The 11075-nt window shown below is 49.6% G+C and overlaps 1 protein-coding gene across 1 annotated transcript; it reads right to left on the bottom strand.

Annotated features, from left to right (window-relative positions):
• Positions 1–212: 212 nt before the first annotated feature.
• Positions 213–1220, bottom strand: LOC129197455 (E3 ubiquitin-protein ligase RNF167-like). Its single transcript, XM_054805953.1, is given in 1 exon segment — positions 213–1220. A coding segment is annotated over 1 exon segment (1008 nt).
• Positions 1221–11075: the final 9855 nt, after the last annotated feature.

The following is an 11075-nucleotide window of genomic DNA, read 5'->3' as shown; positions in this document are numbered from 1 at the left end:
CCCTCCTCTTTTCTGCCTCTCCTGTGCTTCTCTGGCTCAAAGAGTTTTTGGTACTTCCAGCCAAGATTTCCGTTGTGGGGGCCAGGGGAGGGGAGCCGAGCCAAACCCACGGTGTTAATTGCTTCCCAATAAAAGCTAGTCTGGAGTAAGAGCTGAAGGAAAGCACAGGGGAGATGTCCCTTGATTTAATGACAACTTATCCTGGTCACAGCTCATATGGTGATGTCCTCCAGCACATCAAACTCTTCCCCTTCCACTGTGCTTGCATCATCTTTCTCCTTTTCAACATACTCATCATCATGCCCTTCTCTGGATGCATTGTCTTCATAGCCCTGTTCCTCCTCATTCACATCTTCACCAGCCTGCTCTGGCAGGAGATCACCTTGCCCATAGGTGTTCACCACCTGCTTGCAGAAGGGACATGTCTTCTTCCTGGACTGGGTGTGGAACCAGATGTTAATGCAGATGATGTGGTAAGCATGGGAACAGGACAGGATCTTCAGGCGGTCCCCTTCCTTGTAATCTGCCATGCAGATCACACAGGTCTCGTATTTGTCTCCCTGCTTGTATGTGTGCAGCTTTAACTTGTGAGCCCTCTTGTACCAGCTTAAACCAACCATAACTGAGATAGCGGCAATGATGTGGAATATGTCCCTGAAATCCTGCATGATGAAAGTTTTCTGCAGCATTTTAGCATTGACTTGACAAAGACTCAAACAGGTTTTGGGTGGTAGAAGTCTGATGTATGCCCCTTTCACACATTGCAAAGTCCCTCACAAGTGGAGGGAGACTGATTGTCCTGTAAAGAGTGATATCTTAATCAGCTGTTGGATTTCTTTGTCATCAGCCATCATGGTATTCAGTTGCTCTGAATCCACACTGTACACAACAGCAGTTTGATACCCAGCCTGCTGGCCACAATGGGCCTTCTCGACAGAAGAGCAGTCGTAGCCCTGCACGAGTGCAATGTACATCTCGGAGGCCTCTCTTGGTGCTGCAGAACTCTCTGTTGCATGGCAAGCATTTGTTGGTATTGCCCTCATCAAATACCCTGTCAGCCCTTCCACCAGGACTTGTGGCCAAAAGCACGCAGGCAGGGCTTTATAAGCAATGCACTTGGAGCTGTCATTGTAAGCCACGTAACCAAGGACTTCTGCAAGAGCAGTGTTGTAGAAGGCAGCAGCAACCACAAGGTGAAGAACCTGGGGCCGAAGATTCATGCTGAACGCAGTTGAGTAGCTCTGAATACAGATTTCCAGGCTGGTCCCTAAGGAAAAGTGTAAGAGACAGTCACAGAGGCACTATCCCACCCAGGTTTTATCACCATACCATGACTTGGAGCCACAGCAGGATGGAGATCAAAACCTCTTTCTGCCCCAGAGCTTTCTGTAGGTTCAGAGGTTCCCAGGATAGAGCTTGCCTTTCTTCTGTTGTCTCCAACTGCTAAGCAACACCCTTACATCATCTCTGCAGATCTGTGATATCACCCAGTGACTGTTTCCCAAGGCTGGGTCACGTAACATTACTGCCAACCAGCTTAAACTTCTCCCATTCCTTTTGGTCTGCTCCATGCATGTAGCTTCTAGTTTCATCTCCCTCTGGGTACCGATAGGATGCTGGCTTCATTCTGCTGATGATGTGCAGGCAGGATAAATGAGCCTCCCCAGCAGCTACGTGTCCACTGCAGACTGGAAAGCTTCATGTTGGTGGCCAAAGTAATTCCTTTAAAATGTGACAGAGTGCAAACGAGCCATTAGCCTCTGTGTGCTGCTGGGGGCTGTGTGGCAGCTCGGATTGGTCTGGTGAACGTGCACTTTTTCCTTACAACCATGATCTTTGAACTGATGTGGAGCCAAACAAATTGCTTTGGGTAGAAGGGGTTTCTGTCATTTGAAATAGGCAATCAGTAACTGATGGTCAAAATGGCAGCTAGCAGAAGTTGAAAGTCTCTTTTTTGCCTGTGTGACCTCACGCTGCCATTACCCAAACTTCCGAGAGGGCAGATCCACCTTCAGGGCTCTGGAGTGAGCAGCTAGATTTGCTGAAGGGGCTGATACACTTGGTCTCTTGCTGGGGCTCCGCTGCTTGGACTCCTGTCCTACCACAGTGGGGTGGTGGATGAGCTTGGGCGGGCTACCATCAGCTTTCGTACTGGGCTTTTTCACCTTATTTACTTTAAAACCTCAGCTGCTGGAATCAAATGGCTGAAAAAAAAGACACTAGCTTCTAGCTATAAAAACTGATTTAAAAATTCTGGTTATGGTGAATAAGCCGAAAAAGGAGTAGAAAGCATAAGGCACAAGTGTTGTCCCTCCCTCCCAGAGTGTTTGCCAGCAGAAGTTCCCATCTTTCAGGCAATTCCCAACTCATACGGTGACTGCTCGGTGCCCAGAGGAACACCAGCCTGATGGGGATGCAGTAGCTCTCCTGGTTGTCAGGACGAACTAGGTCTGAATATGCAGTGAACCCAGGTCAGTTTGGAATCCCTAAAAAACTGTACCTTTTAACAAACAGCCCTTTTTGTTTAATGATCCACTTGAGAGTAGCCCCGTGGTTTCCAGTGCAGTTTTGTTGGACCTGTAGTTAAAAAAATCACTCGTGTACTAGGCAACTGATTTGTTACTAGCCCCCTTGGGCTCTGCTTGAGACAGATTTCACTGGGAAAAGAGCTACAGAAAATGTCAGCAGACAGTGTGTGTGTGCGCCAGAGACTCCCAGCAGCTGTGATTTCAAATCGATTTTATTTTCCCCTCATCTAAAGAGTTTTACACTTGCAGGGAGACATTTTGATGCATTTAAAAGCAAAACAAGGAAAAGGTTTGGGGAAGGGGGAGAAGCCAAATGCTTTCTAGTAGAATGAGAGATGAAGAAAATGGAGGTACGCTGGGACACCTTTTTGAGGGTGTATTTTTGGCTTGGTCTTAGGCTTCTTGTGATGGCATCCATCATCCTAGTGTTATTTAAAATCCTTGGCTCTTTACTTGCACTCAATGCTCTATTTCTGCCTCCCGATTAAAGCTTTATGTATTGCCAGTGACCTGCTGCTTGCGTAAGGGGTAGGTCCGTCTTTGGGGCTGGACAAGGAGCCATACCCATACCCCACCCACAGGCAGTGCGAGATAAGAAACCCTAGCCCTTGGCCTCCTTTGAAATCTCTGAATGCTTTTGCAGAGGGAAGGAGAGGAGGGCTGAATAAGGACTTTGGCCAAGATGGTCTCCACTCAAAGAGCCAAAGTGGTGCCCTGTCTGCCCTGGTTCCCTCTGTGCTTTCTACTTGCATCACTGCTGCATGCCTCCTCCATCATCAGTGCCTGGGAGGCTTTGGCTCCTGCGGGTTGAGGTTAAGCCAAGCCTCCCACCTCGGTGTGGGGCTGTGCCAGGCTGTCTCCAGCCCCATGCTGCGCTCATTATAGCCAGCACCATACTCTCCTTCTCATCCTGCCCTGCTCCTGTTAAATTCATGTGTTAAATACATTGCAGATGCTCCTGGACGTATTCTTGACCCATTTTCTCTGGAGTCCCTGCAATCTACTTTGTTGGAATAATTGCAATTTATTTAAATGTCAACAAGCCACACGTGGGAGACAGCAGTTGTGTGCAAGAGCAGAGCAATTACAGGGAACGGGTCCCATTTTACCACTTGAACAAAAATCCAAGCTAGAAGAAAGGAAAAGACCATTTACCTCTATTAACCGATCACTTACCCCACCACACCCAAAGTCCCCATGTTCCTTTATACTACTTCTTTGGGGCTATCACTTAGTGCAGGAGCTGGGATATAAAACCAGCTCCTCCTTTTGCTTGTATTCCACACAAGTGTCTGCTCAATCCAGAGGAATTTAGTGCTGATTTAGATCTACCTAACTGCTAGCAAAATCTAACCCTGGTCCTGCCCAAACAGCTTAAACTGTCTCAGAGATGTAGAGGAGACTGACTTACGTAGACATCATTACAACTTCAACAAAACACACATTACAGGATGCAGTTCCAGCATTGATTTAACTTGGGGAGTAAGTCTAGATGGCTTTTTCTCCTCTGAGGTTTTTGCAGCATGAAAAGAGAAGCCCAGCAGCGGTATGGATCAGACATCCTCTCCTTTATCTGTATTAGGTCGGCGTCTCGGGTCCACAGGCAGTGGCATTGCACGCACAACAGCCTCTGCCTGCCCTCCGCAGCCAAAGGCCAGGAGCAGAAAAAGTCATCGGGGCATTAAATGCTTACCTCAAGACATCTTGGCAAGTATCCCTAGTTCTAGCTTGGTGTCGTCCTTATCAGGACATGCTGCTCCTTTGGGGTCATGCTGTAGGATTAGTGAGGACCAGGCTCCCAGAGCTGAAATACTAGTCATTTGCTGTGAAGGAAGATCTGGGGCCATCTAGTGACCTTCCAGTGAAAACCTTTGTGCTTCCAGTGTTCCCAGTCGCTCTTAAAAGAAAGCTATGTGGGACACACCTCCCTCCTGCTGACTGAGTGAGTCCCCAGTTCTGCAGCGAGCTGGCTGGAAGGCAGACCTGCACCCTGTTGTTAATGATTTCTTTTTTTTTTTTTTTTTTTTGGCTAGGAGCTGATTTAGAAACTGGTGCATGTAACCACCTTCTTTCATCTAGGATGAAAGGAAAGGATGACCCATGTCTTTGCAGAATAGATAGCTGAAAGAGTCAGAGTCACCACCCAAAACACGAGCTGGGTAAATGAGAAATGGAGCCGTGTGTGTGGGAAGGTTTTGTGCCTCGCTCACTATTTGCCACTGCGGGAGAGGGATGGAGAGCAGGTTTGTGGGAGGTCTGCAAGTTCTGCTGCGTGCACCATTCCCTACGTGTATCTTGGTACCGTGTGGTCCTGTGCTCTACCAGGTGCCTCTCCTGGATTTCCCAGGGGTCCAGGCAATCTCTCCTCTGTTATTACAAGTACAAGCATGATAATCCGGGCCCTAATGCATACAGAAGATTATAAAGCAGTGATTTATGGACCTGCTACAAAAGTACCCGTAATCTGCTAATGCCCACAATTAAAAAAGGCAGTTGAGCAAATCTGGGCCATTGCAACTTAGTACCCATGTCTGGAAATGGATTCCAGTTCCAGCTGTTTGCCTTGTAATGGAGGGAGACATCTTTATTAGATATTGGTGCTGGAAAGAATATCTTGCCTTTTCCAGTTCTGGCAAAATGCCCTTGGACATACAGCAAAAACATTCTCTCCATTTAGCAGGGTGTTTTTGTTCTTTTCAACTATCTGCATGGAAAAAAAGAATGTAGAGAACTGTGCTTGTTTTGTCAACCTAGATTTTGTGGTAAAAATTAGTTGGTGACTGTGGTAATTGGCCCCTTTGTTGGAATAAACCTGTCTGTGCAGGCTTTTGGGAGGGAGAGCTTAAGAAACAGAGTAAGTCAAGGAACCTCAGGTCGAGCTGTCCAGGAGTTTGGCAAGAGCTAGGTGCTGCTTCTGTTCTGTGGTCGTGGCCCTCACAAATCTTGTAGTGTGAAGCAGACCTGTATGTGATCAGCTGCCCAAACTGGGTAGAGCCAAGGATATGTCTTCAGTACTCCATTTGTCCTTCCAGTCTGTATTCCCTACTCCTACATTTCCATATGTTGGGTTTTTTTAATCCTGTGCTGTGCCGATGCTTCCCGAGAGGCATTGACTGGAGCGTGAATTTGGAGGGAGAGTGGAAGACAGAGCTGGAGTGTGTACGGGGGTTCTTGATTTTCCAGGACAGGCTTTGGGTGAGCCTTCCCAGGTTACTCCTGCTCACCATTATGTGCACGGAGGGGGATCAACGCTACTGCGGTCACGTTATGCAGGCAGAGCGGGCAGGTCTTGCTCCCGGGCTGAGCGCAGTGCCACAGGTCAATGCACTTGCCGTGGTAGGCATGGGAGCAGGACAGCAACTTCAGCCCCTCTCCGGGCTTGTACGCCTGCAGGCAGATGGCACACTCGGAGTAGTTGGCAGCACCCCAAATTATGCTGTGGGGAGACTCTGGCCACTGTTCCTTGCTCTGCTGCTTGCTCTCCCTCTGGCTTTGATAACTCTTCACCCATCTTGCAAGAAGCTGGATGCCTTTTATCATGGTCACCAGGATGCTGGTGACCTTGCAGACTGGCAGAATCAGACTGTAGTAAAGGAGGTCTAGATTGTGGATGAGGCACCTGCAGGCATGATGGCTGAAGCTCCACGCAATGTCATTCCAGAAGCAGCACTCATCCAGGAGGATAATGCTCCCTTGCTCAGCCTGGCAGGTCTTCCTCCGAAGCCTCATGTTCACCTCCATGATGAAGGCCACCACAGGCGCTCCCTTGATCTCCCTGGAACCTGGTGCCACGTCCCCAAAGCCTGGTGAGTTGGGGGTGATCCTATGTCTGCGGCACTGAGGGCTGAAGGCCATGGAAGCTGGGTGGGCATGGCCGGGAGCGGGGCTGCCCTCCATCTCACCCTCAGTGAGGGGCAACCCCTGGCACGCAGCAAGAGCCAGGCCACCTGGCCCAGTGCCGTTGGCATGGCTGCTGGCAGCCCGCTGGAGGCACAGGATCACGGTGGCCATGCAGAAAGGGGACAGGAGTGGGTGCCACATGCCAGTGGCAGCGGGGACAGGGCTCTGGGGTGCTGTGGCCCCAAGGGGGAGGCTCTTGGCAGGCGCCTGAGGCAGCCCAGGCCAGCTGCGGCCTTCTAGAAGCTTCTGTGTCCTTCTGCAAGGGCCGCAGCTTCACGGGGTGCCTCTGCCTGCCCCTCGTACCTCTTCCACAGCTCCATACCTTCTCCTCCTCTCTGTTTCTCTCTCATCTTCATTTCTTTCCTCCTGTGGCCCATTGCAGTGGTAGCCCTGACAGGGCCCTGCAGCGAGCAACTGCAGCTCTGAGGGGTTTGTTTTACAGGGGACTATGTTTTCCTCCCCTTGGACTGCCCTGGGGAATTTGGGTGTGCAAAAAGGGAGAAGATTTGGGTGAAACCACCTTCTGCCCCTGTTTCATGGCTGAAAACAGGCTTTACCCTTCCTCCATGCTGTGCCAGTGAAGCCCTGTCTCAGCAGCTTTCCACCCTGCTCTCCATGTGAGCTTACACCACGATGGCACAAATGCATGCTCTTCCAGTGTTTTCTGATCTTCCCTTTCTCTTTTGTCCCATTGTTTCATCACTTTCCCTCCCCAATACCCTCTCCCCGTCCCCCATCCCATGATGTTCACCTGGGATGTTCACCCCTCACAGGACTGGGCACCCCCATGGTTGCCAGCCACGCGCCGGCTCCATTTCCTTTTCCGTGTCTTCCCATCCAAATTTCCCTGTGGCCCCATCCTTCTCTCTGGGGGTGCTGTGGGCAGATGCATGCCTGCCCTGCAGAGCCAGCGGTGCGGCAGAGCCGGGAGCACGGTTCCCTGGGGTAATCTGCAAAGTACAAGTTGTTATTACTCACTACAGCAGAACAATCAGCGCGGGCTCTGTAATGCAGTAAGATGGATTGAAGCTGCTTAAGACCAGAGGAAAATGGAATCGCAGCTTTACAACAAGGAGTTCAGCTCCCACAATCCACCGCTAATGAGCGATGAGACCTAAGCAAAAGCCCAGATTTGAAAATTACTGGATTCGGTGAGTGAAATGGGATTGTGCAGCAGTAGCCAAAATCAGACCTGGATCTCAGCTTGGCACGGCGATGTGCCAGATCCATCTCATGAAGGCAGCTTTCTACATGTGCGTCTCTTTTCCCAGTAGTCATGGAGCAGATCCTGCCATCTTACACTGCTCAGGTGTGATTAGGGCCAGCACAGCCCTTCAGAGACCCCCTATGCTGTAAGGCACCAACAGTCTCCTGCAGCGATCCCACTGGGGCAGGTATGGGGTTTCCAGGCTGCTGGAGGAGCTGTGGATGGAGCTTCTCACCACCTTTGGAACTACACGCCAGAGCACAGCCAGCAAATCCCTGTCTCAGGATTTAATGGTTGAGTGACGCAGAGCCCCTTTTGCAAGGACCATGTAGGTCTGTACGGCTCGAGCTGCTTTGCTCGTCCTTGATGCCAGTTTGTCTTGGAAGAGGACTTGGAAAACCAGCATGGGTTGGAAAGGCAATAAGACACAGCTTATTCAGACTCCAGAAGCCAGCAGAAATGCTGCAGGTATCATGGGCTTCCTGCAACACAGCATGGGCTGGCATTTCTCATCCGGTTGAGATGGGAATGGCCTAAAACGGTCCCTTCTTGGACTGGAGAACTTGCCACTTCAGAAAAAAGAGTTGGGGTTTGAAATGAGGAGGTTATAAATTAGATGGTGCAAGGGTAAAAGCAAAGAGGGTGCTAAGAGACAGAAGGGATGCTGGCTGCGCTTGGCAGTGATGCTCAGGGATCTGCACAGATATTGCCACCTAGAAGCAGTTGTCGAGGAATGATTTCCCTGAATTATTCCTTGACAGTGCCAATCATTGGTGTTGGTGTCCTCTGACATGGTGAATCGGGAACCCATCCAGACCAACGCAGGTGTGCAGCTCAGTGGGCTCCTCTGTGGCTTTTGATTCCATGTTTGCTGGATCTGGTGTGACTGTGATGACAGAGAAAAGTTGCTCAGAAATAAAGAATTGCAGCTTTCCTGGTTACCAGGGCGAACAAGAGGATTAGAGCCATGCTGCTTTCTTACAAATGGAGGTGCTGATCCTTTGTGCAAAGTCAAACTTCTCCACGTTACAGCCCAATATGGGCTCTTCGAGCTAATGAGGGAAATTGCAAAGAGGAAAAAGCAATGCCCTTCCACCAGTTTTATAGTAGTGAAGGCGCTGATTTCTTCTCATGTGCTTCCAGGGGATTTTAGGTTGTGCAATAATAAGATCTAAGTTATTACATGTTTCCTATTTCTTCCAACTTTAGTGTGACTCTAGCTTTCCTCCTGCCTTGCCTAAGACGAATAGGAGATCCTTTACTGTTACATTAAGGCAGCTTTAAAAATATAATAAACCTTCATAGACTATGGCATAAAACAACTTCTAACTGCTTAGGATTAAGGAGACACTTGTCTTAGTTATTTTAAATATTTTTCTGCTAGCTGTAAGTACTGTAGGCCTAGGAACATCTGGCAGGGATGCAGCAAAGAGCATCTAGGGGCAGTGATGTCTTCCATTGGCACATCTGTATCTGGAAGGAAACATCTGTTTGACCTGGAGGTGTGATGATAAGCTGTGGTAGCTCTGTGGGCATCCATCTGTCACAGAAAACTTGTCCCCCCTCCACTTGGCCTGTGTTCGTAAGCCAGGGTGCACACCGTGATGAAGCAGCTCGTACCTTTCAGCCTCTGACTAGGTGCGAGCTCTATTTTACCCGATTTAAATTTGAACAGCCCCTCCTTCAAATTCAGGCTTGTCCAGGTCTAACCATGTGCATGACGGGTGAGAGCGCTCTCCCCTAGCTGAGCTGCTCACGGGGTGTTTGCATCCTGCACCGGGCTGTCAGCATGTGAATAAACTGATCCATCCTAAGTCAGGCTGTCCTAATTTTGGTTTTGTAGGTGTGAGCAGATGTTGCATCCTCTTGAGGCAAAGTAGCTCTGACCCAGCGATGACATATGTAACCCCAAATAAATCGTGGACAGTTTGCTCGTGCTTTCAGATGCCCTGACTGCTTGTTATCGCACTAGGGGATTTGTGTTAGACTTCAGTGCCAGACTCTGCTCCGAGACTGGGGCCTGAGGTAAGGAGGAGCTGGGGCTCCCGGTTGTCTCTCCAGCAGCTTGCTTTGGCAAAGGGAGGTGAGTCTGGTGTGCCGAGTGAGGACACGGGCTGCAAGAACTGGCCTGAGAGACCCTGGGATATCTCAGAGGCTTTCCAGGTTTGCTAAGAGAACATATGCTGACTGTCTTGCTCTTTCAGGGTAAAAGGAAAAACAGGGAGATCTCGCTGGTCACAAAAATGTAACGTTAGAGAGGAGCAAATAGCCAGGTTGCATGCATGTGGTTTTTAAAAAATAGGGATTTTCTTCAATGCTAAATTATCACACTTGGCAGTAAAATTTGTCGTGGTTTAATTATGCCAGTCGTGAGCTCCCAAGGGGACACACTGTAAGGAACCACGCTCCGGCTGGTCCCGTAGGGTCTAGGCAGAGGTTTTGAGCAGAGGAGGATCCTCAGCACCAGGGTGAAGCTGGAGAGGAACCTGCCCGCAGCTGAGAAGCGCAGGGAAAGGTTCCTGCTGTTTTCTTTTCCCATGTCGGCACTCCCTCATTTAAAGACACAAGGTGAAGCTGGTGGCAGGCAGGCTTAAACTGAGGCCAAAGCATCTGTGCAGAGGTGTGCAGAGATATAACTGTCCTGGTATTCAACCGATTTAACTGCTGCGACTTCAGACTGTTAATGAGCCCCTTGGGGGGTGCCAGGGAGGTCTGGAGAGGCCGCGATCCCGGCCCTAATCTGGCCTCGGCAGCTGAGCTCTCACCCACCGCAACAGGCAGGGGCAAGGCTGAGCCTGTGCCCCGCTCAGCTCTTTGTTTTTCTTTCTGCATGTGCTTAAACTGGCTGCTCCGTGCTGTAAAAACCAGTTTCCTTGGAGCCAGCGTGATTGCCGGCTCCGTGCGCTTCTTGTGTCGCTGGTGCTGACCCCGCCGTTGCCTCCTCGCGTGCTGCGAGCTAGCATTTGCAATCTGAAAGCATCGCCTTCATTAGCAGAGGTCCATCTCCTCCCCTTTACCATTTCACCCGCTGCTGTTGATTAAGTTTTTCTTTGCAGCTCTTCCAGGAAGCCAGGGGCCTGTTGTTTTGGAGATAGCCTTAATTTGTTTACTTGTGCATATGTTCTGTCTTGTACAATGATGCTTCGCAGCTGGTCTCGAGCAGCCTATGGCTCAGGAGAAGCAGCAGGTTAAGTTTAAACCAAAGGCAGTCGCTGAAAGCTGGCCTGACGTGCTAATCCAAGTGTAGGCACCCTGAGATTGATGCGGTAAAACACGTTGCTGTATTGGTTTAGATAGCATCTTTATATTTATTGCTGGTTTCCATCACAATATGGACACAATAATGGTTTGCCTGTGCAGAATATCAGTTAAGCTTTAAGATGTAAAGATAGAAAACTCCCTGCCTCTGATTTTACTATGCAAACGCTCTGAGAAAGGCA

The sequence above is a fragment of the Grus americana genome, chromosome 28 (genome assembly GCF_028858705.1).
Source record: "Grus americana isolate bGruAme1 chromosome 28, bGruAme1.mat, whole genome shotgun sequence".
Classification (NCBI taxonomy): Eukaryota; Metazoa; Chordata; class Aves; order Gruiformes; family Gruidae; genus Grus; species Grus americana.
The sequence above is the reverse complement of the archived record's forward strand: the minus strand, read 5'-3'. Positions and strand labels throughout refer to the sequence as shown.